The 27643-nt window shown below is 41.1% G+C and overlaps 1 protein-coding gene across 2 annotated transcripts in view; it reads left to right on the top strand.

Moving 5' to 3' along the window:
• Positions 1-26717, top strand: part of tet1 (tet methylcytosine dioxygenase 1) — a 40638-nt gene extending 13921 nt beyond the window's left edge. For both annotated transcript variants that reach the window (XM_086259495.1, XM_086259494.1), the window contains exons 3-12: positions 15962-18158; positions 19091-19181; positions 20928-21021; positions 21691-21899; positions 21982-22132; positions 22338-22427; positions 22639-22776; positions 22926-23102; positions 23191-23335; positions 23429-26717. In XM_086259495.1, coding sequence (XP_086115621.1) covers positions 15962-18158; positions 19091-19181; positions 20928-21021; positions 21691-21899; positions 21982-22132; positions 22338-22427; positions 22639-22776; positions 22926-23102; positions 23191-23335; positions 23429-24447 — 4311 coding nt within the window. In that variant the 3' untranslated portion in view covers positions 24448-26717. The remainder of the gene's footprint in view (positions 1-15961; positions 18159-19090; positions 19182-20927; positions 21022-21690; positions 21900-21981; positions 22133-22337; positions 22428-22638; positions 22777-22925; positions 23103-23190; positions 23336-23428) is intronic.
• The last annotated feature ends 926 nt before the right edge of the window (positions 26718-27643 follow it).

The following is a 27643-nucleotide window of genomic DNA, read 5'->3' as shown; positions in this document are numbered from 1 at the left end:
AGTCAGTACAATGTGCAGATTGCAGAAATATACATAAAAAAAATCAGTGGCTTTACCACACTCAGTTTTTCGACATCTGTGAACTACTAGACAGTCATTCAATTAAAAAATAATATTAAATAAATAAAACTAATAAATAAAAAATACACACATCTTACTGATCTCTGCAGTCAGTAACATTACACATAAAGTGCAAACATAATAGCAATTGTATAAACACACACACAAACACGCCTTTAAAATTTAAAGGCGTGAAATTGGACGGTCTAGCCTTCTGAATCAGAAGGCTAGTTCTGATTAGCATCACCGCTGTCTCCGTGGAGTTTAATAAACTCGGCCGTCTGCTTCTTGCTATCTAAAATATAACCAGACACTGGTGTAAATTCTCGACTGTCTCATACTTCTGTTTAATAAGTTTTCTGTTTGACGTTTAGTCAGCTGTGTGAAAACCAAGGAGGAACCCACCCGGGGGATTAATAAAGTTTTATTTTATCTAATCTAATAACTTTAATCTCAGCCAAACCGATTTACTCACGAACAAACAAAACACTGAAAAAAGCCCAACAATAACATTTTTAGGTTGTCTAAGTGACTTATATATTACGTTTAACCCGAGCAGCGAAACTCCGCGGTGATCTGAAAATGATGTGCCGGGAGTTGTGCCGTTCTCGGCCGCATCAGTAACCCTCGAGCTCCCGGCTAGCTGTCGAGCTGGTGGGTAGCAGACGCCTCTGAAAACGTCGAAGCACTTTTGCAAATATGGGATATCTTGATAAACCGAGCAGATATTTGATGTTTACACAACTACTTTCTCGCCTGAAAATATGTTAAAAGTTTATTTTGTGACCCAGAAAGATTAGTATGAGTAATTTTAAAACTTAGTAGCGGCCGCCATTGCTGGAAACTGGAGTTTGGCTGGGCCGCGCTATGAATTCTGGGATATGGTAGTAATTTGGACAGCCTTCGGCACGTCGCTGTGACGTAATCGGTCTACAAATGCGGCCTCAGGAGGATGCAGCCCATGAATTTGGACATGTCCAGAGTATAATCGCAGCCTTTGCGGTTAGAAAATTGCACTTGATCATGTCGCGATATTATCGCAAATGCGATATATCGTTCAGCCCTAGTGTGTACCTCTCTATAAACACGTATGCATGTGTAAGTGTGTGTGTGTGTGCACCATTGTGTGTACACACAATCATATGGCAACCATGCCTACTCAGCATGTCGCACTAGCAACAACTTAAGTAAGGCTTTTCCTGTGTCATTGTTAGAGGATCTGAGGCCCTCATGCTGCTGTGCCTGCCTAGTGTTTGTGTTTGCATTTGTATCACTGTGTACATAAAACAAAGGACCTGCTTGCCTTTCCCTTCTAACCCTTCCCAGGGCGAAAATTATTTACAGATTTATACATACCAGCTTCTAAAACCTGAAAAACAGACGTGTAGGACTTAATATATGATTGTGTGTTTGTGCAAATCTTTGTCCTATATCTACTGACCAAACTCAGAAGGTCCAGGAACAGGTTAAATCCATGAAAGAAGCTGCAAGGCTGCAGGGGACACTTTAGTTGCTGAATAGAGATTTGAAGATTTGCCCTCCTTCCTTGGATGAGCGAAAGGGGTGAAAGAGGGAATGACCCCGTGTCCCCTCATGCTGACCAACCACTGCTAGCTTGTAAATTGAGTCCATGTGGGTTTATGGGTGTGGTGTCGAATAGTGCACATTTCCTTCCAGGATTGAGATTGTAGATGTTACATAACTCGGCATGTGTGTGAAATGAACTTTGAATGAGAATTCATTGTGTCCTTAAAATAGCCTCACCCATGGGCTCTTAACTGTCCACAAAGGAAGCGTGACAGCTGTAAACATGCATTTCTGTTTGTGTGCGTTTGAAGGAGAGAGCACGCAGAAGAGAGCGCGGAAAGTCGCTGTGCAGGCATTTAGTTACAGTGTTTAGCTTGCAGATGTGCTTTTGGAAAAGGGATCAGAGTGATATGTGAGTAGCCTCAGGGGTCTTCTGATTATGAGCCATACTGCGCCTCCTCTCAGGTAATGCAGACTTTATAGTTTCAGGGTTTTCTCCAAGGAAAATATTCCATATGGCCTTGGATCCAAATGCTAAAGTGGGTGTTTGCATAAAGGTTACTGCTGTTCATTCTGAGTATCCTAATGTTTGACATGTGTTAGTCTTTTGAGCTTTGACCTACACAAAGAGGTGTTTAACTGATTGTTTGACAGGTTGTGTATATGTGGGCTGGATGTGAAGCAAAGGGGCAAGTTGAAGCGTAGAGTCATGTTTTCCCATTTCCCATAATTGTTACCTCTCACTTCAGCATATCCAACACCACCTCTGGGATGGTAAAGCTGTCTTTTTTTGTTGTTTTTTTCTCTTTTTTTGTCCCTGACACAATGAAGATGATCAGTAGAAAGTCAAAACTTTAGTAAAGAAGCCAAAAAGAGAAGAAACTCCCTCATACTTTTGCCCTTCATCAATGGTCTGTAACTTTTCCATGCAATTGAGAGACAAGTTTACATTATCGTCTGCTGTAATGGTAGTAATGACAAGTGTTGGCAGCAATGCTTGGCACTGCTCCATCACTGGGCTGGACTCCAGTGGGTCAGCCTCCACATGTATCAGAGACAGTTTACGACTGCGGTGCCGAATGACTTTCTTTACGTCGCTTGCTGTGCATGTGTACTGTAGCTTGGGGTGATTAATGTCCAGGCTTCTTTTTCCTAATGAGAGCTGGGCAGCTCGTTAAAGAGGAAAAAAAAACACACGGGACACTTAAAGAGCTGAAAATTAAGGGCGTGGTGGAATATCGTTAGAAGTTGTCGAGCTTTTTGTCGAGTGGAGTGGCAGCTGGAGGAGGAGGAGCGGTCTAAAAGCCTGAGACGCTTAAAGGAGATGAACTTTCTGGTTGCATTTTTTGACCTGTATTTTTTTATAGGAATCTGCAAATTTTTTTCTAAATTGCATCACATTGTCTTGTGAATTGAAACCAGAAGGCTTGCATAATCAGATAAGAGCATTTTTATGTCTGCTACACCCAGAGGGAACACTGGGGAATGTAGGACAGCTGTGTTACATTGCTTTTACCTGCTAAAGGGGCCTTAGCAACACATGCCAAGTGATAGTAACATGATAACGGTTGGCAGCTATGTCTTGTACACAAACAAGCGTAGGAGACGTAGTTGTGTTTGGTGTAACCTGTTTAGCAGTGTGGCTTGTTGATGTTGTTGCAGCGTTAAACCTGTTAGACTACTGGTCACATTCAGAGGAGAGCTCAACCACAACCATCTCAATGAATAACACCAAGGAGCTATTAACATTTATTCTAAAGATTTTTTTATTTGGGACGTGAATTTTTCTCAATGATAATCACCCAGGTAAGACTTCCCTCAGTCATAACTCTTTATGCACTTTGCTATTGGTTTTTTCTTTTGCACATCTTTAATCAACCCTAAATGAAGACACGGTTCAGATGTTATGCTTTGGTTCTTTTATAGTAAAACACTAACATGCATATGTTCAAGGTTTAAGGTGGGTCAGTGAATAACTGATTAAAAACAAAGCTTTCAAGAGCAGTGCACTCACTTTACTGTGTCCTTTCAGTCTTATGTTAAAGATTGAAAGACTGCCGCATGTCCGCGCTGGTTGTCAGCATGAATTGTGCAGCTGCAAGCACTAATCCACATTGTGATTAAATAGCTGGCAATATGCAAGTTGTTGTAGTGTTGACAGGGTTTTCACAGTTACTGCCAGTGTGGAGATATTACTTTGTGGGGACGAAATTTGCTTCAGCACACCGCACTCACTCCTCGTGCATATTTCAAGTGTGTAGTCTTCGTCTGTGCTTGTTTTACAGTGTGTAAGGAAGCGTTTGGGGAAGACAACTTATTAGAATCTTACGTGTTTTTTTGTCACGTGTTCATAGATATTAACACTGAATTTTCAGCTACTTCAGCTAAAGATATAACACTTACACACTTATCTGCTCAAAGACATTTAAGATATTTACTCCTTGGTATTATTCCAGCGTTTGCTACGACTCCCAATCTGAGACTAAATCAGAAAACTTTCCTGAGGGGATATGAGGTGAGAATACATAAAATGATATTCATCATAATTTAAATGTAAGATGTTCTTTGCATTTTCTAGATGCAAATACTCAAGCAGCATAAATGCACATGGCAGTATTTCATGGCTGCAGTGGTACACCACAGCAAGTGTTCAGTAAATGTTGTGTTGAAATGTTGAGGATAAATGCAAAAATGATGAACTTATCAAGCTGCAGAAAGGGGCTAATATATATGAAGCCACACCATGCAGCAGTTTGACTGTGATAAGTGTAACTGACAAACTCAGTGACTGTTGAACTTTGCAGTGAGATAAAAAACAGCCCTTCGGAGCCATGACTAAGATTGCAATTCTTGAGTACACGTTTCAAAAAAGTGCATCAAAAGTGTAAAAATTCCCAAGTCTCTTATATAATCAAGTCATTTCCCATATGGTTTGTCTTTTAGGCTCAAAGACAAACCATTGGTGTAACATCCTACTCAGTAATGTTTGAAATTATGACACGACTTAGTGCTAAATCCATCAATATGATCGGATCTTCCGCCACAGGTTATGTTTGCGCAGCTGTCTTATCTTTTTGGTTGAACATGTTTACTGCAGGCTGGATGCTACACTGATATAGTTTTTATTGTTTTGACTGGGCTGCGCTGAACTATATCTGCTCCCACAATCAAGCCCATGGCTGAGGTTGGTTGCTAGATTGTTAACAGCAGGCACTGGCTCTGGCTACCTTCATGTTTCCTTGTCCTGGGTTGAACTCAGCTTCTGGCCACATGGTTACCTTTAAAAGAGGCAAAGTTACTAACCACGCTTTTCCTGAGTGGGGTTGTTTAGGAAAGGATTTAGGGGTGGATGAACAAGACAGTCATTTAGAAATTATAGATGGTGCAGCAAATTATTCGCCTATGCTTGCAGTACTGTGCAAAAGTCTTGAACCATCACTCATTTCTTCATATTTTGCTAGGAAAATGTAATATCTGTGCAGCAATTTATTGAAACATCTAGAAAAATACAGAATGTAAAGTATGTAGCTCACCTATCTTGCAATATTGACTTTCAAGTTCTAAAGAACTTGAAAGTCAATATTTAATATGACTACCCTTATTCTTTAACACAGCCTTAACTCTGTCAGCAAAGCTTTCTTGACATTTTTTTAAATACTAGGAATATTTCTGCAGGCTTCTTGAAGGACATTCAAAGCTCTTCTTTGGATGTTAGCTGCCTCTAACATCCAAAGTGTGCTTCAGTAATGGTGAGGTCCAGGCTCTGGGGAGGCCAGTCCATGACTGATAATGCTACACTGGGTGTTTTATATCCAGGTATAGTTTTGTTGCAGTAGCAGTGTGTTTGGGATCATTGTCATGCTGAAAAATAAAGCCAATCAAATGCTTTCCAGATGGTATTGCATGGTGGATCAAAATCTCACTGTATTTTTTTAGAGATGGCTGTAGACGCTTACCGTTGTATCTCTCTCCGGACCTCCTGATGACAATTTGAACCAAAAATTTGCAATTTGAATTAATCACTCCATAAAATCTGTTGGCACTGGCACAGTTCTTGTGTAATTTGGCATATCTCAGCCTTTTCTACGTGTTTCCCTTCCACTGAGGCCGTTTGTGATGAAGCCTCAGCAAACAAGAGATGGATCAACTGAAAGTCCAGATGCATCAGGTCCATCAGATCTTTGCTGGACTTCTTTCCAGTTTCTTTAGGACATGACTTTTCTAAATCTTCAACTTGTCCACTTTCCTAAAACATTTCTAAGATATGCCATTTCTAAGATATGCCAAAAAAAAAAAAAAAAAAAAAAAAGATATGCCAAGTTTAGCTCTTTGAGAATCACCCTGCTGGAGCCAAAATACGATGCCCATTAAACTGTTATTTTTGGCATTCATCATTCAACTAAAGAAATGGGGGAAAAACAGAAGCTTTTTATGCCAGGCTGCTATCAACAAAGTGCCTAAAGATATAGTTTGCTACTCCAAAAAACTGGTTCATCCCTTGAGTTAGGTGCTTTTTTAATGCTAGGTGAATGATAAAACAAGCAAATAAAACAAAATATTCTTCTAAAAATGGCCAGGTGCAAGGGCTGGAGTGAAAATGAGTGAAAAAGTAGTCAGTTTCCAAAGAAAAACTTGTCCTGGAGATCTATTGAGATTGCTTAAGACGACAATTACAAGAAACTCTGACTTCTTGTGTGCAAAAATATAAAGGAATGAGGAGTCACTCCAGACTTTTGCAAAGACTGTGTCTTGCTTCATCCTGTGTCTGATGATGACAGAATGCAAAACTTCCTTACAATGATAAATCACATGTCTTAAACCTCAAGGGGCACAAAAGCACTCGCTGTCCAGTGTAACTGTCATGTGATGGTGGTTTTTGCTTATCATTATAAGCATTTTTGCTTTTAGCAGTATTTCAGCCCCATGTAAGTTAAAGGTGCCAACTAACTTAAACCTGTGATTAGTTTGACAGTTGTGAGTAATCTTTATTTACTGTTAATTATATTTTTGATTAGCTGATGAACTGCTTTGTCTGTAAAATTCTGAGAATAACCATTAAAAATCCCCAAAGCTTAATTTCAGATCTGGTTATTTGGCAAGATCAGTTGAAAACGCAGAAATAAGAAGCTTGATAATCCAGGAGCAGCAAATGTTGTTCTTAATTTTGTTGTTAAGTTGACTAATTGAATAATGGATTAATCATTTTAGTAGTTGCACAATCAACTCTGAGATAGTCCTGTGTTGGTGAGCTCTGTCCAACTGATCCAGATCCAGCACTATCCATTCCACAATTTGCTCCAATCCCTGTGCGTAGGGCTGGAGTAGCCCACATAGGGGATCCTTTGTTTAGGAGAGTCTAGGCATGGAAGATAATTTACAAGCCGCTAAGGTCCTCACGCCATTGGCTGATGAGGCTCTGTCTGCGTCTGCAAAAGGCATCCCATCTGTGTGTGTGTCTGTATGTCTGTGTATGTGCGGTGAGTGTGTGCGCGCCTGCTGTAGCAGTGCTTTGCTACGGCGGCTAGTCATGACACCCAGGAGCTTGCCCTGCGTACGGCTACTGTAGCCAATGTTTTCTGCAGGCTGGAGGCAGGCAAAGCAAGATGGCCACCAATACCTTTTAGGGATATGCTGCCTAAACCGGAGGGGCTTCCTCCGAGGACAGATAAGGTAAAGACAACCATAGTCTTCACCCTGAGTTCTTTTGTCTTACTGCAAGATAGGTCAGCTACAGTGGAGCTCATCTAGAGGTATACGCCGTTGTGTCTCTCTCTCCTCGCCACCCTGGATTTAGCTGACCAGGAGTGCTTTATTTGGACGCCTGTTTTGTTATTGTCCCTTTCACTGAGGACCTGGCCTTTTGTGTGTGAGCACTTGTCTTGTCTTTTCCAGGTGGGTTTAAGGGCTGGGACAACAAAGTTAGCAGCAAATGGATACAAGAAAGCCCTCGTCTTTCCTTTTATTGCATGCCTTTATTTAAGCCACTGTGCTGTATGAAGAGTCCGTTTGCTTCCCCTTTTCTTTCTTGCAGTGTTTTGAACAGCCATATTTCTGCACCTGCTGTTTTCTGACTGCTTAGCAGAAAAGTGGAGTGCTTGTAAGCCTTGGGTCGTAACTTGGCAGGTTTTACTTGTTTGGCTACAGTAACAGTATTATTACTGTGCGGTTTGTAGGAAAGGGTCTCGCTGTTAATGACGCCGTCTTAATCTCTATAATTTTATAGTTGATTAAGCTCGTGCTCTTTTTCACCGCTTTTCTCTTTAGGTAGTATGTTTTGTGTGTAGACGACATTATATTGAGCTCAGCGCAGACAGGAAGTACTCAATGAATGAAGGAAATTCTCACATGTTCAGAGAAACACATATAAACCACTACTTACGCTCTGACTCAGGAAGGAAGCATGTGTTTTTTCAGTGTGTTAATGTCAGGGTGCTGTGAGGTGGCAGGCTTAACGGTATGATTTCTGCATACCCACAATGTGGCAAAAGAAAATCGGAGTATTCACTTTTTTGTTGTAGCAGTTCATACGATGTCTATGTATAATGTGTTTTCTGTGCATGTGTGCGTGTTTTTGTCTGTGGTCTTGCGTTACAAATAGATGCACACTACTTCAAACCTCCTTGGAGACCCAATTTGCTCTCTTTGGAGAGACAGAGACACAGGGTTGCTACGATTCATGTAGTAGTGACACTCTGTTGCCGCAGGTCTCTGAACGGGTGTTTGTGTGTTAAGAACTCACCCTTAGCCACTCTTGGATATGTTTTATTCATTCCGAAAGCTCTGACAAGCTCCGTAGTTAGTCACGGTTTGTCTAACACAAAAGAAGAAGAGTGTGTTTGCAAGTGACTAACCCGGCGATATACCCAACAAGCACAAAGACGCAGCACCAGCACATCACAGTCCGAGCTCCCTCCAGAGACCCAGTGGCTAAATGAGAACACATGACTTTGCATTCGCATCCTGCTTTTAAGCTTTTTGCTTTTACAAGGATAAATGTAAAATAATTAAAAGCAGAGGCTGCACTTTGATGTCTGCTTCGGATCATAAACAGTTGGATGCACAAACGGATGCACACGCGCACACACATGCATGCCGACGTGTGTGTCTGGTGCAGTGCTGGAAGGCAGCCAGTACTGCTTTGTCATTGAAAGCAGTTTATTGTGACATGCTGCTTATTCTTGCACTGTGCCCCATCTTCTTCACTCCTCTTTTCTTTCATTGGCCCATTTGTGCATTCAGTGCAGAGCGGTTATCTCATATTCTTGCATTGGCAGCTTTGGTGTTGCCTCAGCCTGAGCTTGAACTATCTGTTGCATCAGCGGCGTGTTTCTAGTAGTCAGACACAATCCTGACAGCCATGGGGAGTTCAGTGGACTGAGGAGTAACTGCAGCAAACCAGAGAGTGATCAGGAGTACCACATCACTGAAAAGACCTGGTGATCATTTAGCTTTCCCATATTTCTTTTATGATTTTATATCATGCACTTCTATGCTCATTTAAATTCTTGTTTGCTCTGTACCTGTTGCTTTCCTATGTATTAGTGACAGTTATCTGTTTGCATATTTAGTACTTGCTTTGGTCCTATTTCTATTATCCTCCTCCTATACTCTATTTTACTTGTTAAGCACCTTGGCATACCCTTGGTTTTTAAGTGTGCTTTATAAATAAAGTTTATTATTATTATTATGTTAATCACAAACAGCTCCGTGGTCACTGCAATTTACTCTTGAGTTGTCAAATAACATTTAACCTGTGCTTAAAGGAGAAACTCCAGCTTCAGCAAAGTTAGAAACTGAGCCAAAGACAAAAGCTGTTCTGTGTATTTTTAGTACTGAGAATGGAAAAAATAATTGGACAAACAGGCAAGATGCAGTCAGGAGACCTTTAGGTCATTTATAAGGCCCAGTTGGAAGATGTGTGCTTGTATGCAAATCAGAAATGTAAGATTGTAAGAAAGAACTTCACACACCTAAAACTCTTGTCTTCACACTGCTGTTGCAGAAGATAGCTCAGCATCTGTATTCTCTCTGACCTCTGTGTGCCTTTTATTCTTCCAGCTATAGCTTTGGAACAATGCCTAATCTCCTATTTTTCAGTGTCTTCTTCTTTACAGATGCCACTTTATTGCATGTAAGGTGTCACTGTATGCTTTTGATGGTTGAAAACAATGTTCCCTTTTTGTTCGGGATTTCTGAGAATCTTTTAAGTGAACTGGTACCAGCTCCAGATTTAGGCTGATTCTGAGCACATTTTAAGACTTGAAGGATTGTTGTGTTTTATGAAAAGCGGTTAAAAAAATGTCAGTATTGTGTTACCGCTCCATTAGTCGAGCAGGTTTTTTTGTAAAATAAACATAAGGTTTATGGTTCATTTTCCACAGGTATTCCTGTGCAGTCTATAAAACTCCCTTCTCCCATACATCGTTCTGTTTGTCAAGTGCAGTAAAAATAGTGCACTAATAGTGTGCCAATCTAAATCTGGTGCACGTCCAGTGGAAACGGAGGGAACAAAGAGCACATGTAGGTGATAAACACAAGTGTTTTTTGTTTGGTCTGTGGGTTCACAGGAGATCTGGTTTATATTGATGTACTGCTTAATTGAATTCTGCGATTCAATTAATCTTACCCAGCTAGTCTATCTTCCTACCAGGCCAAATCTTAAATGCCCTGAAAAGTCTACATTAATTGATTTGGTTTTAACAAATGTACCTCATAAATTCTCTTCACTTGGTGTTTTCTGTAATGACCTAAGTGATCACTGTGTTGTTGCTGTTTGCAGAAATGCTAAAATTCCAAAATGTAAGCCACGCATAGTGTGCAAAAGGAATCTTAAACAATTTAATGAACAGGCTTTTCATCATGATTTGTCATTAGTTAATTGGGAAAAAATCGGACTATTACCAGATGTAGAGCTAGCTTGGACATATTTTAAGGAAAGTTTTATGGGAATTGTTAATAAACATGCCCCCTTACGGAAAGTTAGAATTAAAGGTCGAGAAAATCCTTGGTTTTCGCAGACACTCGCAGATAGCATACACAAGCGTAATAGAGCATGGGACAAGGCGAGACAAACAGATACTTCCACTGATTGGTCTGTTTTCAAACAGCTTAGAAATAAATGTACTTCTCTTATTAAAAAGGCCAAATCTGAATACTTTTTGTCTGTCACCACTGAGAACCTCAATGATCCACAGAAATTTTGGAAAGTAATCAAGTCTTTTTCCGCCAATAAAATGACTCAAACCTTTCCTAAATCTGTTGTAAAAGATTCAGTCTCAATTAATGATAAAACTGAAATTTTGAATTGTTTTAATGAACACTTTCTATCAGTGGGTTCCTTGTTTGCTTCTGCAGAAACTTTTTTAACAAATACTTGCCCAGAACTCTCTATGTTTTCTGGAGACCGTTTTAACTTTGTACCTTTTAGTGTTTATGAAGTGCATAAAGCTTTAAAGGCTTTGGATCACAGAAAACCTCCTGGTCCAGACTTGATGGAACCTTATTTTTTGAAGTTGGCAGCTGATTTTATTGCAGAACCACTCTCAATTCTATTTAATTTTTCAATTAAAACCAAAGAAATTCCAGCGGTTTGGAAATCAGCTTTCGTTTTGCCTTTATTGAAAGGAGGTGATCCATCGGTGTTGACTAATTATAGGCCAATATCAAATTTGTGTGTTTTATCCAAAATCCTGGAATCTCTAGTTTGTGACCAGTTGAAAGAGTTTTTGTACTCTAATGATATTGTCTCCAAATTTCAGTCAGGCTTCAGGAAAAAACACAGTACTAACACTGCCACTATGAAAGTGATAAATGATATTATTGTGGCACTTGATAAGAAATTGTACTGTGCGTCACTCTTTATTGACCTCTCAAAAGCTTTTGACACTGTTGATCATGCAGTCCTAAAAAACAGACTGCTCAGCCTTGGATTGTCAGAACATGCATTAGCGTGGTTCTCAAATTATCTGAAAAATAGAACCCAGTGCATTAAACTTGAAGGTCTTTGTTCTAAATTTGTTGCTGTCCACAAGGGGGTGCCACAGGGCTCAGTTTTGGGTCCCCTTCTGTTCCTTTTATATATCAATGACTTGGGTCAAAATGTCTCAGACACAAATTTGCATTTTTATGCTGACGACACAGTTATTTACTGTTATGGATCATCTCTTGCTCAGGCCATTGAAACTTTACAGAAAGCCTTTGTTGCTTTCCAGCATTCACTTATTCAGCTAAAATTAGTTCTCAATGCTGACAAGACTAAGCTAATGTTGTTTTCCAAGTCAAAGAAGGTCCTGGAGCCTATTCCAGTGGTGTCCACCCTTGATGGAAATGTCATAGAGATAGTTCATGAATATAAATACCTTGGTGTCTGGATTGATGACTCCTTCACCTTTAAACCACATATAGAGAGACTAGTAAAGAAACTGAGACTTAAACTTCGTTTTTTCTTCCGTAATAAACAGTGCTTTTCTTTTGCAGTAAAAAAACGTCTTGTCACTGCAACCTTTTTATCTGTGTTAGATTATGGTGACATTCTGTATATGAACGCTTCTTCTTCATGTCTTCTAATGTTGGACACGATGTATCATGCTTCCTTGAGGTTTATTACCAATTGTAAATACCTGACCCATCACTGTGATTTGTACTTAAGAGTAAAATGGCCTTCTTTGGCCATTAGAAGACAGGGGCATTGGTACACTTTTATTTACAAAGCTATGCTTTGATTGCTGCCTCCTTATATTTGTACTTTGGTCACAAGGACAAATAGTGGTTCTTACTCCTTGCGCTCAAATGATCAGCTGCTGTTGTCTGTTCCCCTTGTCCGCACAGAGCTGGGTAAGAAAGCCTTTGTCCACTCTGCGCCTTTTTCATGGAACATGTTACAGAAAGACTGGAAACTAACTGAATTGTTGTCTTTAAATGTTTTTAAAACTAAACTCAAAGGCCTACAGGCTGCCTCAATAATGTGTAATTGTTTTGTGTAATTTTAACTTTGTTTGTTCGTATGTATTTGTCTTGAAATGTGCTGCCTCTTGGCCAGGACTCCCTTGAAAAAGAGGTCTTTGATCTCAACGGGACATTCCTGGTTAAATAAAGGTTAAATAAAAAAAAAAAAAACTGCTGCTGCTGCTTACTCTTGATCTGTCAGTGCACATCACCTGCTGTAAAACACATTAAAACCAGTTGATGTGATTTACTGTAATGGATGTTTATGCCAGGTAAACAGTCATAAAGAACATACATCCAGCTGCACTGTAGTATGTACAGCACACTCAAGTGAGTTTAACATCCTTTTGTCAGCTGAGATTTGGCACATGATACTGATTTTTTTTTTATATATCTTTGTCACATTGAAACATTTTTCTTCCACAGCTAAAGGCTTTAGTTCTGATTTGATATGCAGCTAAAACAAAGAACAGCTTGTCTTCAGTGGATCATATGTTTATTCAAGATGTTAAAAACTAAGGATGGCTTTCATATTTTCAGTTGCCAGCTGTACAGTGCTGTGTAAAAGTTCCTACAGTTCTAATAACCTTGAAAGTCAATACTTGCTCTGACCACCTTTATTCTTCAACACAACCTGAACTCTCAAGCTTTCTTCTAACTTTTTTAAGTAGTCTACAGGAATAGTTCTCCAGGCTTCTTGAAGGATATTCAAAGCTCTTCTTTGGATATTGGCTGTCTTTTTGCCATTGTCTGCCAAGATGATCCTACTGCTACAATAATGTTGAGGTCTTGGTCAGGAGGAGGCCAATCCATGACTGATGTTTTTTTTCCATCCCAGTATGCTTTCACTACATTGACAGTGTGTTTGAGATCATTGTCATGAGGAAAAATGAAACCATTGCCAATCAGATGCTTTCAAGATTGTTGGATCAAATCTGACAGTACAAAATCCTATCAGTTTGAGCCATGAAATTACCTCCACCGTGTTTTAACCAAACCAAATATTTGGATTAATTACTCGTTAAGTTGCCAGTTCTTGTGTAATTTGGCATACCTCAGCATTTTCTGTAAAGTCTGCTTTCTTAACATTGGCTTCTTGACAGCTTCCAGTTAGATTATTTCTGATGATGCCTCAATTAGCAGTAAACAGATCAGCTGATGCATCTCTCAGGTCCTGTGTCAGATCTTTGCTAAATTTATTTCCACTATCATAAGGATATGACTTTAAGATACTTCTTGTCTGCTGGACTGACTCTTGAGCATGCCAAGATATGCCCATTTTTCAGATAATATAAGGAAACTAAGGAAATGGGAACAATTTTTTTTTTTTCCCAAAGTTGTCTGGTATGTGTAGACACAGCACCGATTGGTCCCTTGAGATAGGTGCCTTTTTATGCTTGAATTATTCACAGGGGAGTGGTTCACTAAGCAAAAAAAATGAACTGAAAGTGATCAGGGTACAAGGACTGGGCTAGGAAAGAATGAAAAAGACGCCCTTGTCCTAAGAAAACTGTGAAAGACCTTCAGAAAGACATGAGTACTACTGCTCAAGATGCCTTTAAAAAGTTACAATAAAGTCTGGCTCTGTGGAAGCAAAATATAAAGAAATGACTGACTTTTTCAGAGTAGGGCAGCCACAAACAATTATTTTGATAGTCGACTAATCAGATCATGCATCCATTGGACGTAAAATTTACAGCTTATTGCACCAGCATGCATCTGCTCTTATATAACTATCATTAGCTTACAGCTTTAAGTGTTTAAGTTATGTGCTAACTAAAAATAAAGACAAGATGATAGTTTATTCAATTTCAATGAAATTTGCAGATTGTTTCGGTGAAGTTGAATAAACTCCTTGCTATCTAAACATAACAAGACACCGGATTATATTCTCGAGCATCTCACACTTCTGATAATCAGCTGTCTGCTTGACGTTTATTCAGCTGTGTAAAAACTATAACTTTAATCTCAGCCAAACTGATTTACTCAGGAACAAATAAAATTATAAAAAAAACTAAACAATAACATTTTTAAGTTATCTAAGTGACTTATATATGTTTAACCTGAGTAGTGAGAGACGGCGGTGGGTTTGAAAACGATTTGCCAGGAGTCCGGTGTTCTCACGGGCTCTAGTGAGCCTAGCCCCCGGCTAGCTATCGAGCTAGTGGGTAACAGACGTCTGCGAAAACGTCGGAGCGCTTTTGAAAATATGTGGTGTCTTGATAAACTGAGCAGATATTTGAGGTTTACACAGCTACATTCTCCCCTGAAAATATGTTAAACGTTTATTTTGTGACCCAGAAAGAATAATAAGAGTAATATTAAAACTAACTAGCTGCCGCCATTGTTGGAAACAGAGCTGCCCACAAGAGCTGGGCTGCACTATGAATTCTGGGACACAGCTTCTTCTTCTTCGGGGTTTAACGGCAGCTGGCATCCTTGTACATGCAGTGCTGCCATCTTCTGTTTCAGTCCGTTATTACACTCGTAAAACCTACTACTTATTCCTGCATCTTTTGTGATCTTACAAAGCTTCAAACGATGCGTCGACTATTAAATCAGTCGTCGACGATTTTGATAATCGACGTAATCGTGACTAGTTGACTAATCGTGGCAGCCCTATTTCAGAGTACTCTTTGCATGTTCTCGTAGAAAGTGCTTCCAAGCAGCATGAATACTACAGTAGCAAACACACTTTACTCAAAGCCTTAAAACGTCTCCAGATAGTATAGGTTGTGGAAATAATTATCTGTGTACTAAACAGGTTGTAGTAGAACATGTTTAATAATGTTTTTGTGGGTAATCCATACGCCACGGTTGACCTTTGTATGATCACAGTTCATGAAGGTCAGGCGGTGCCGTAGCTACTGTGTGTAAGACCCACAGTGGGTTAATCCCTCTTAACGATGCACAGGGGCTATACTGTAATGTCAGGCCAGCTGTGTGGATAATCACGTGTGCATGCACACACATGCATACCCAGGAGCACACATTCAAGCCCAGGACAAACACAACACGTACATACATGTTGCACACATACCCTCAGTGACCCACTGGAAGTAGCGCAGCTGGATGACTCCAAATGTTTACTTGTTGGCTCTTAGCTACTGGGTCCATTGCTCTCAACACTCCTGAGCTCTGATATTAATTTAGTTGTTATCGAAGCCTCAACTGCGAATTATCTTAGTTTAACTTTTTATTAGCTGTGTTTAGAGGTCAGATTTGGCAAGATTTGTGAAAAAGGAGATTATTTGTTTTCCCAATGCCATAATATTTTCCACAGCCTTGATAGTGGCTGCAGCAGATGCTCGTGCCACGCTGAGAGGCAATCTGCTGTGCGCTGTGCCGTGACTGTTTAGAACAAGCTGATTCCCTGTGTACTGTGAGAGCTTGAGTCACCTCTCTCTTCTTGTTTCTCTCCGTGTTTCAGGTGGTTCCAGAAAGTGGGTTGGTAAATGGCACAGGCAAAGCACAGATGGATGACACCCACATGGCAGCAGAGGAGGATGAGGGGGAGGAAGGCCACATACCTCATACACAGACTCCCCCCATTACCCACTCACTCACCCACGACCAGGTCTTGGACCAAGGTGTACGGCCAATACTTATTAAAGGAGAGCCCGGGCTGGAGCTGACCAGCACTGCACCACTTCACCAACAAGTATGCTCTTCTGTGACTTTTCAGAATGGTTCTGCTGCAAACCTGATAAAACCTAAACCTGGTGCTAATATGACCACTGTGTCTGCTTTGAAACGGACTACAATGGCATTGGAGCCTCAAAGGAATATCATAGCTGCAGTTCCTAAAGACTCTGAGAATGGACCCATGACTCCTCCAGATGACTTGGCAGTTCCACTAAAGAAGATAAAACAGGAGGAGCCATGGGTGTGGATCACTGAACAGACCACCACGCAGCTGAGTGATGAAGATGAGGTATGTGAGGACCCACTGGCTACGCTGGCAGCCGTTGTGTGTCTTTCTGTCACTGAGAGGAAGGGCCTGGAGGAGAAACTCTTCAGCTCTCGTGCTTCCATACTTCACTCCATCAAAACAGAGGCACCAGATTTGCACTTTGTGAGAAAAGAGGACTTGTATCTGAAAAGCACTCCTGTTAATCTGCAAAGCACTCCCCCACCCATTAAAAGTGAGCCTCTTCCAAGTGTCTTGTTACCAAGCGTGCAATCTTTGGCAGAGAGGAGAAACCTTAGTGTTGATCAGGCTATCGCTATTGAGGCCTTGACTCAGCTGGCAGCTATACCTCAAAGCACACCAGGGTCCATTAAAACTGAAAGTAAGTGTGAACATCCCATTTCTACTGCTGTGCCATCATCAGCCTCGAGTACAAATACAGTCCTGCAAGAAGCCAAACCCGCAGTAGCTTTTGGCTACAACAAAGTCTCTGTCATCAGCTCACCACTACACCAGATGTCAGTTATACGACCTCCTGTGGCCAGACAAGGGAATGTCATCCAGCGCTCCAACGGGTTGAGCATAAACAAGCTGCAGAGTCTCTTGGAGGCGAGTTCACACAGTGATAAAACAATCTCCAGGAGGTCAGAACAGGATTGTGGTGCTTTTGTCATTAAGTCTGAATTCAGTTATAAAACCCCCACTGATGTGAAGTTTAGTAAGGATCATGAGCGTCTGTCTATGGAGGGTGGGGTTGTTGCTAAAGTGAGTAGAAACAGAGATGAAGAGGAAGTGGCAGCTCAGCTGGCAAATTTAGCCTTCATCATCCAGTCCCAGCACAACCAGCAGTCAGAGAACAATCCTTTGAAAGGAGCGCCTGTTTCAGCTATCAAATACAACTACAAATCCCAGCAGCCCCCCAGTCAGAAAACACCTGTCAGGAAGAAAACAAAAGCTGCGCCTTCCAAGCCCAGAAAGAAGAAAACTGATGGATTAAATCAGCGCACGCCAAATAGAGAGACGCCGTACAGGAGCAGAAACCAGAAGAATCCCTTGCAGGGTAAATCAGGACTTCACCACAAGAAAAACCTATTTCTGCCTCAGGCTCAAATTGATCTGAAGAGATACTTGGCTGAGGCACAGGAGGAGAGGAAGCAATTTATCCATCAGATTAACACTCAAAATATATCTCATTTAGGGCATCAGACTCAGAACTATAGCACTCTCACAACGTTCAACCACATTTCTGGTCAAGAAAACCAGCCGTGGTCCCTTTCCAAAGGTCCACTTCACCAACATAATCCATGCAATGGTTACGCTGCAGGACCAGAAGAGTACGAAAAGCATTTGTTATCTCAGGTAGCGCAGCCCTGTGGTGGGCTGCAGCACGGTGCTGATCCTAACACCAGCCCAGCCAAATCAGCTTTTCTCAGCCCTACGTCTGGGCATCATGGTCTGGCTAATGGCTTCTCAGGGGCTCACCAGTCCCCTCCTCTAAGTCAACAAAGCTACTACAAGCTGGAGAGTTCAGGACCTGTCACTGTCCTGTCTACAACCACTGATGGGAGTCAGGGACACTCTGCGGACTCAACTCCATCCAAGAACGGCATCAACAGTTTTCTGGAGTCTCCCTCAAGTTTTCTAGATACCCCTACCAAGAACTTGCTCAACACACCTTCCAAAAAACTGGCTGATCTTCCATCCTGTCAGTGTGTGGGTGAGTTGCTTCTGTCTTCACTTCAACTTTTTAGTGCATGTGTTTCCATCACATTAAATTTGAACCACTTTGAAATTAAACAGACTAATGTACATGTTTTCCTCTGGCCTGCAGAGTTGTTTATAAAGCTGAGTAGCTGTTGCTGGTGAGATTTGCCCAGATTGGGCGATAACAGATAGAATATATACAAATGACTGCCTTCTCTACGTCTAATGAAATTAGATTGCAGTCACACTATGGTCAAAGCATTAAAAAAGTCCATTTTAAAACTCAGCAGTAAAGTCTTTATTGTGAGTCACTCAATTTAGAACATTTTTTTAATCAACTAGACAACAAGTTGTGTGACAAATTCCTTTCTAACAGAGCATTAAAAGATGAGAGCCATCTAGTTCAATTATATTCAAGTAAAGTGAGACATCAGAATGAAAGAGGTGATATCTTCTAAACTGAGCAGCTTACACCAAAGCTTAGTATCACTGCAGGCCAGAGGGAAACATGTGTATTTGATTTTAGGGTGAGCCGTCCCTTTAGAGTTTTCTTTTTAGTGAGACTGCTGGTGTTTGACCTCAAACTGACTTTTTTCTCTCACTCTGACTCAAACATACACTCACACACACATACACTGTGTCCTAATTCAACAGCCAAATCGAGCATAAAAGGCTGCATTTCTCTGCCATATTTGGAGCAGGATTTTGAATGTTTTGTGGAGGGTTGTTGACTTATTATGATGCATTTCAAAAGACCTCCAAGGTGATGAACCCTAAACTGAAACTGAAATCCAGCTACATTTAGTTTGTATTTCAACATTAACCTGATGTTTTTATTAAAAATATCAAACAGGTTGTCTGTGTTTCTCTTTAAACGTGCCAGCAACGCATCAGTGGAATGCTATTTGAAGAAGTTGCTCCAATATTCATTGTTGTCTTTCACAGACCAGATCATTGAAAAGGAAGAGGGCCCTTACTATACTCATCTTGGGGCAGGACCCAGCGTCGCTGCAGTGAGGGAACTTATGGAGAACAGGTAGAGTGACTACAGCGGCGTTGTTTACACGCTGTGGGGTGTGTTTACTACCACAGCTTACTAGTAAACCACAGGCTTGGTGGAATGGGGCGGGATCACAACCATGCTATGTCATTAAAAGGAAGCACTGCTGAGATAGCTCAACACACACACAGCATGCTGAAACAGGAAACCCCTCTAGCTCAGACGAGGGGCCCGTAAAGCAGGATGACAGCTTGTTTAAATACAACTTGTCCATTTGACAGCTACACTTAACGTACATTTTCAGCTTGGCTGGTAAAAATGAAATAGTTTAGTCTCTGGTCTAATTAGCTCTTTTGGACACATACCACTGCTCACTATTACATTATACGAACCTTTGTCATTCACTAAAAGACACAAAGGGTTTATTTTGAAATGCTGTGAGGTTTTTGTGTTGTCAGTTGCTCTCAGGAAGGGTTAAGCTTCCTCATGTGTAATATATAGCATATTGCCATCCATACATGCTAGATATGGGCTTTTTGAGCAGAAATACTATTGCCCAACATCCAAATACTCTAACCACATCTCGCCTTTTTTCAATCCAATGCTTGGTAGTTGGTTGCGCATTTTACTATTTTTCTTGTAAGTCGGTAAACAGCTTTTAGTTTTATTACCTCCACCTTCTGGCAGTAATAACGCATTACATCCTACCAGATTTTTGTTAGAAATGAGGGAAGATACAGCATCCCAAAAACATTAAGGGAGTACTTGTTCTCTGCAGTTTAACAACAAGTCAGTTAAACTTTAGGGATGACAGTTTGGTTCAGTTAGGAAGCATGAACCATTGTGAACCCATTTCACCTACTTCAGTGTAAATGATCATGAACGGGAGGTCTCGAGATGCACCGTTACCGTTACCCTCTCCTTATCCCTCCACACTGTTGTTTTTCTTTTTGCTTGTGTCCTTGTTATTGCTGCTACCATGAAATGGTACCTGCAGGCAGCTAAGTTTCTTCAGAATGCCGCATCCAAATGTGCTGTCACAGGAAGGTTTGCTGTGTCTCAAGAGTGAGACAGCTGGACAAGGCTGTAGAAGGGCATCAACCCAACAACAGGATCGCTGTCTGCACCTTTCTGCCAAGAAAACCAGGAGGAGCACTTCCAGAGTCCGACAAAAATCACCTCCTGGGGCTAATCATTTGCATGTTTCTGAGGAAACTGTCACAAGCAGGCTCCACAAGGGTGTCGTCAGGGCTCAACGTCCTTTAGCCGGACCCACGTTCACAGATCAGCATAGTGCAGCTTAACTGGCGTTCACCCATGAACACCAGAACTGGCAGGTCTGTCAGTGGCATCTTGTTCTCTTGGCTGATGAGAGCAGGGACATGAATTTCACATAGAGTGCATGTGACAGAAGAGAAAGAGTCTGAAGACACCGTAACAAATGCTGTGATGACGGCAACGTCAAACAACACCAGTGCGATTTGCACCAAACTAAATGCATTCATAGTGGTTTATACTTCCTAACTGAACAGAATGACCCTGAAGTTTAACTGATGTTGTCTTATTTTGTGATGAGTGGTGTATATTTTAAACAAAAAATAGTTGTATGAACTGTTACATTTTTTAAATATTATTCTAACTTTCAGAAATTATGCCGATGACTTTTATATGCTCTTTTGTGAAGAGCACAGACTCATCATTTATTGTGTGTGTGTGTGTGTGTGTGTGTGTGTGTGTGTGTGTGTGTGTGTGTGTGTGTGTGTGTGTGTGTGTGTGTTTTAGGTATGGTGCCAAAGGAAATGCAATAAGGGTGGAAGTTGTTGTTTACACTGGGAAAGAAGGCAGGAGCTCCCAGGGGTGTCCAATAGCTAAATGGGTATGTGGCTGGTGTCTGTGTCCTGAATGTGTCTGCTGTAAATGTAAACATTGTTGTGAGCCAGTATATTTAGTGTAAGAAATGAAAGGCAGCCTCTGATTTATGCTTTTATCACCACCATGGCAAAACCTTAGCTGCCGCCAACTGTGTAACTAAAGTTTAAACATAGCGAGCAGTCTGAGACAGCGTACTTCCGCTATGGCTGCATAAACCATGGCATGAACTTTAGAGTCTTTAGATCAAGAAGGATATGTGGATTAGTTTGTGTTTTCTTTGTCTTGAACAGCAATTTTTCATGTTTCAGTTTTATTGGTATTTGTTTAGATATGACACAGAATGTTCGTCCAGGTATTCCTGGACCCAGTACCAGACCTTAATGTGGATCAAGTCAAAAAGTTAGCCACCTCCGGTACAATTTTCACATGAATCCATCCATAACTTCTTGATAATTTCTTCTAACAACACAAACAAACAGACAAACAAAAACCATCTCCGTGTCAGAGGCATTAAATTGCAAATTTATTCACAACATTTTCTGCCTAGTCTGGTGGTATGGCAGGTCACTTAGAGTGATCTATGTAGTGAGCTTAGTGTATTCGTCTGTGTTGCAATTCAAGTTTCAAATGTGACTGACGCTTGTGTATTTATAAATTAAATGTCCTCTGACAGGTGATCCGGCGTGGCAGTGAAGAGGAGAAGCTGCTGTGTTTGGTCCGCCACAGGCCAGGGCACCACTGCGACTCGGCAGTGTTGGTGATCCTCATCCTGGCCTGGGAGGGAATTCCTCGGCCGGTGGCAGACCACCTATACCAGGAGCTGACAGAGACCCTCTTTAAGTACGGCTCCCCCACCAGCCGTCGTTGTGCGCTCAACGAAGAGTGAGTACCCCTTCTTTTATTTCTCCATAACACTTCTTTTTCCCTCTTTATTTTTCATTTGTTATTTCCCGTTTCTTTACAGTCGCACATGTGCGTGCCAGGGTTTAGATCCGGACACCTGCGGAGCTTCATTTTCCTTTGGTTGCTCCTGGAGCATGTACTTCAATGGATGCAAATTTGCACGCAGCAAAGTTCCTCGGAAGTTTCGCCTGCAAGGTGACTACCAAGAGGAGGTGAGAGAGTGTGCTTTTTTAATTTACAGCAGCAAACAATGAGTGAGCAGTACAGCTTACAGCAAAATCTGAGAGAAAAATCGTCTCTTATTATTTAGGTCAAGCTAGTAGTTTTTTGAAGGTTTGCCTGCTGATGAACCATGTTGGATATTACAATAAGAGTTAGAAGTAGGTTCCTTTGAACAGTGTTAGCTTTTATTTTCAGGAGTTGAAGGTAGAAAACAACCTTCAGAGTCTTGCCACCGAGGTCGCTCCCCTCTACAAGAAACTGGCTCCTCAGGCTTTCCAAAACCAGGTATGAAACGGGAAACAACCACATTCGTCTCTGGTAATCCTTTGCTCTCCTGGGCTTGACTTAATTCAGCGGAAGTGATTTTCAGTTAATCTTTTTCCTTAAATTTCCATACAGTCTCACTCCAGGCTACTTCTGGGACCTGTTTATTCTACGGACTCTTAAGAGTTTTAAGAAATCTTTCCTTAGTGTCCTGTTTTTTCGGGTCTCACAGGTGGAATATGAGGCGGCGGGGGGTGAATGCCGGCTGGGCAAGAAGGAGGGACGTCCTTTTTCTGGGGTTACAGCTTGTGTGGATTTCTGTGCACACGCTCACAAAGACACTAGCAACATGAATAATGGCAGCACCGTGGTAAGCAAGCTTAAGAATGCGATACCATGTAATTTACTCCTACATGGTGCATCTAAATTTGAAGGTCAACAGCTTTTTGTTTGGAAGTATTAAACCGATCCTGTTTGGCTGAAAATTTAGCTTTTTGGCTTTGGGTTGGTGTTTTTTAGGTTTGCACTTTAACCAAGGAAGACAACCGTGCAGTTCGTAACATGCCAGAGGATGAGCAGCTCCACGTGCTGCCACTTTACAAGATTTCTGACACAGATGAGTTTGGTCACGCTGAGGGCCAGATGGCAAAGATCCAAAGTGGTGCTCTTCAAGTTCTGTCTTCGTTTCCTCGAGAGGTGAGTGAACCAAAAAGGATCTTGTTTTGTTGTGGGTCAGTGTGCAGTGTTAACATGCTTTAAATAATTCAATTTTGGTACATGTCAGGTTCGTCTGCTGGCAGAGCCGGTAAAATCAGCCCGTAAGATCAGACAAGAGGCTCGCCTTAAGGCTCAAGCAGAGCGACTGGAGAAGAAGCTCGGGGTGACTCCTCTCACTCCTGGAAAAGTGAAAGTTGAAAGCCCCAACACAGGTAGTACATTCACGCCACTGGTCATTTAAGATTTATAGCTGTTTTAATAGAACCACATTAAAATATATGAATTTTCTTCCAACAAAACAAAAGCTGGATACAACAGCTCTTACAGACCTGCTAGTGTGGAAAGGTACCTACCAGAGAAGAATCAACCCTGCACTTATAACCAGATCAGCAGCTACCCCACTGTGGGTCCAGGAGTCAACCCGCAGAGGGAGGTCATCTCACCCAACACCCATGGCCTGCCTGGCCTCCAGTTTGGACAGAATGGCTCAGTTCTCAGTTACAAGACAATGAGTGATACAGTGAATGGTTATTCTCCAGCATCTGGTGACCAGTGTGCTCCGACAGAGTGTATACCTCCACGTAACACACCTGCTGACTATGATGGTGCTTTTAAAACTGAGCCCAGAGAGGTGCACTCTTCTCCTCAGCACAAACCTCTTCCCAGTGGGAGCGCTCCTCCTCCCTCTCCGTTCTCCCCCAGTCCAACGTCTGAGGGCCTCTTCAGCCGGCTCAATGGGCTCCATGGGTCTGTGGGAGATGTCATAGCAGAGGCTAGGGGTCATGGCCTCCCACCGATGTCTCCTCTCTCCTTCCCTGTACAAACTCCACCATTTGAACCAGATGAAGTGAAGCAGGAAGAGGTGTGGTCAGACAGCGAACACAACTTCCTCGACAGCGAAATAGGCGGAGTCGCCGTGGCCCCGTCGCACGGCTCCATCCTAATCGAGTGCGCGCGGCGGGAGCTCCACGCCACTACTCCAGTCCTCAAGCCAAATCGCAGCCACCCCACCCGCATCTCTCTAGTCTTCTACCAGCATAAGTCTCTAAATGAGCCGGGCCACGGGATGGCTATGTGGGATGCCAAAATGGCCAAGCGGGAACGGGACAGAGAGGAGGAGGCTGAGAGATTGAGGCTGGAGGGCAGCCTTAGTAAAGTTGCTGGAGGGGTGGAGGGAGAGGAGGAAAAGGGTGAGGAGACAGAGGAGGCGAGGATTATGAATGTCCCCACACGTAAGGCATGGACTCTCCCAAGGGACGGGGTCATCACCGCGTCCCCGTATGCTCTTACCCAAGTGACGGGTCCATACAATCGCTGGTCTTAGTCAACGTGTTTTAAACCTTGACATTCACACACACACACACAGAAAACTCCTACACCCTGTGCTTCTGCCTTACCTCAGACAATTTTAAACTGTTACTCTCATTTTTATTCTTTTTTTTTTTTCATCGAGCTTTTCTTATACCTGTTCACTTTGCCCTTCTTCGTCTCTTCCTTCAGAGCGATGAAGAAGACCAAAGGTTGTCGGCTTTTTAACTGTGAGTTTCGGTGTCGGTTTTTATTGTAAAGAGATGGTGCTTTGAAGCATTTAAAATACATTTTTAAACTGGTTTTATATACAGAACAAACAGAAAAAAAAGATGTGATTATTTATTCTGATCATAACGATTTATATTTAATTTCTGGTGTAAGCCTGTTTACTGCAAGATTTCTACGATGACCTGCATTATGTGTTCAGATTTTATGTTGTACAGTAGAAATTTACTTTTTATTTCAGCCAGTAATTCTCTTTTCAGAAGATGAATCTCATTGGCTTTTTTTTTTTTTTTTTACATTGGTGCCATTCTCACTGTAATCTTTATTAAGCAAACTCATTACATCACATTATGTAGAAAACAAGACTAATATTCTGCATATTTTTACTACAGATTGTCACATGTAGCATTACACATTTCTTTCTGCTGCCTCTGACTTCTGTCGGCGGTTGATGAAAGAAATGTACTTCCTCGGTCTGTTGTTTGTTTATTCGTTATATCCACATCTGGATAGTTTGTCTTTTATTCACAGATATGTATGGCATATTAAAAAGCACTTTTTTTTTTTTTAAAAACCTAACTTGAAAAGGGTCCCAGTTCATAGGCCTGAATATGTATGTACAGACAGAGAAATATATGACATTTTTAGCATTAATCCTTTTTTCTTTCTTTTTTTACAGTATTTCTGCACTTAATTGCGTTTCACTCATTTGATTGAAGATGACATACATATCTAATGAAACTAAACACCTAGCGAGGAATAGTGAAATGCTACATCAGTAAAGTGCTTATCATCATTTGCACTTTACTTACGTTCAGCTTCTGGAAAAGGAATTCAGTTTTTTATAGGGAACAAGAGTGATTATAGGAATTAAAACACCTACTGTACATGATATTGGTGCTAAGAAGACCTTTTTTTTTTCTTTCCAGAAACCACAAAGTGTCAGATATGTCAACAGATCATGCTCGGCTTTTATGTCCATACTCTTAAGTTTGAGCATAAAGCTGCATTAGCCACTGCTGAATAATCAATCTGTTTCTTTTCCCTTGTCTTTTGTTGTGAAACCACTCAAACACCAGATCCCACTTAGCCAGCTGCCTAAGACGATTTCGGGTGCTTGACCTTTGCGAAAACTTTGTTTACAGAACGCTTTTTTACAGGGTCTAAAAAAAGGGGGGTTGGTGTCAACTCCTGATTAATCAGGATTTCTTCCTTGTTATTTTTCTGTTACCCATACAAGCAAAGCTCTTAATTTTAAGAATGACTCAAGAGATGGAGACATAATATTCACACTAAAACTGATGGCATAACATTTCCTGTAGACGCATTTGGGTCTTTTAAACACTTTGACTTCCTTTTGGTGCTAATAGGACAAGATGTCAAGGTACATGCATTGACGCAACCTGCTTATGTACTGTATAACAGTGATGGCACGGTGCTTTTTGAAACTCAGCACTCACTGATCCTGTATTTGATTCAGTTCAGTTCATTTCTTCTGGTCGTTACCGGCTGGCAACATCATGACATACCTTAATTTGTCAAGTACAAGTAAAACAGCGCACTATGGGCAGATGTCCACATAGAGTTCAAATGTCTTCCACAGTTAAACCCAACTCTGCAGCAGTTATCAAAAGTCACACAAATAAAGATGAATGTAAAACTGTTTTTTAAATGAGTTAAATTTAGAAAGAATATTTTTTGAACATCACGTGATGAAATTACAGTTCTAAATGTTTCTCTCGACTTACTGTGGGGGACGGTTTTAGTCCATTTCTTTAATCAACAAAGAACTAACAACGAGCACCAGCATTAAAAAAAATGGGGAAAATTCTTAGTAGAAAATGTGTAAATATGTATGTGAACCATATTGTTTTTACTGTATTGTTACCGGTGTTTAGACAATGGGTGATCTTGCTTACTTTGAAACTGAATTACTGTACGTCGCTTAAAGTATATCCAGTTTAGACTTGAGAAGAGAATAAATTTCGCATTCCTTTTATGGATGGCTGATCTCTTTCGGGATTGTGAAATAAAGTCATATTTATATTTTGGACCCGATTATGATCTCCTCTTTTTTTTTTCTCCATCTGATTTTCCTATACTGGCTGTATGACTCACTGATCTGGTATTCCAATGAAGTCACTCAGACTTTGTCCCCTAAAGATGAAACATTACTTGTTTTTGTACACTTTGCCTCCTGAAGTAAAAACATGACGTTATTTTCTAGCTAGCTTGTAGATGTATGACAGTGATTTTCTCCTGAATAAATTAAGTGTAATGTGATTTCAGCACAACAGTGAACCTTCAGAGCACAACCGACAGTTAGATCCCTAATCTCTCGGACAAAGACACAATTTGGGGAGTTTTGTCTCTGTATAATGCCACAGTGCATTTTAGATCAAAACATTACGATTTGATGAAAGCACAAACTTGTTTAGCTTTAATTAAGGGGTTTAAGAATTAAGTTGGATTAACTGTTTAGGCTCAAAAGTAACAGGAGAAACTAACATAATTTTAAATATAAGGACAGTCTTTTCAATGTGGTGGTTGGCACCGTTTACTCACAGCAAGAACTCTCTGTGTAACTCCAGCTTTCTCCCACATTTCAAAAGCATGTATGGAGTTACCAGCTTTTAATTGATGATCCTAACTTAATTGCAGGTGTGAATGTGAATGGTTGCCTCTCTGTGTTAGCCCTACAACAGACTGGTAACTTGTCGAGGGTGTGCTCTACCTTTTGTCCTATGAAAGCTAGGATAGGCTGCAGCCTCATCACAACCTCAACTATGATTGGACGAATGCTTCTGATCCTACCATCAGAGTGTGAGCCTGTGTGTGATTCCAGAAAGGACTAAATGTGTGGAAAAATTAATTATTTTAAATTATTTTGACTGCTCAGTTGGAGTAGCAAAGAAGGGGAAAAAAGCAAAAAGACAGTCCATAAACTAAAAAGTCACATATCAAGTGTGAAAAACAGCATGATT

This window comes from Aulonocara sp. 'chitande type north' Nkhata Bay, linkage group LG13 (genome assembly GCF_057382095.1).
Source record: "Aulonocara sp. 'chitande type north' Nkhata Bay isolate Kocher_YH1m ecotype deep benthic linkage group LG13, A_spYH_male_GT1.1, whole genome shotgun sequence".
Lineage (NCBI taxonomy): Eukaryota > Metazoa > Chordata > Actinopteri > Cichliformes > Cichlidae > Aulonocara > Aulonocara sp. 'chitande type north' Nkhata Bay.
This window is presented reverse-complemented; position numbering and strand designations above follow the sequence as displayed.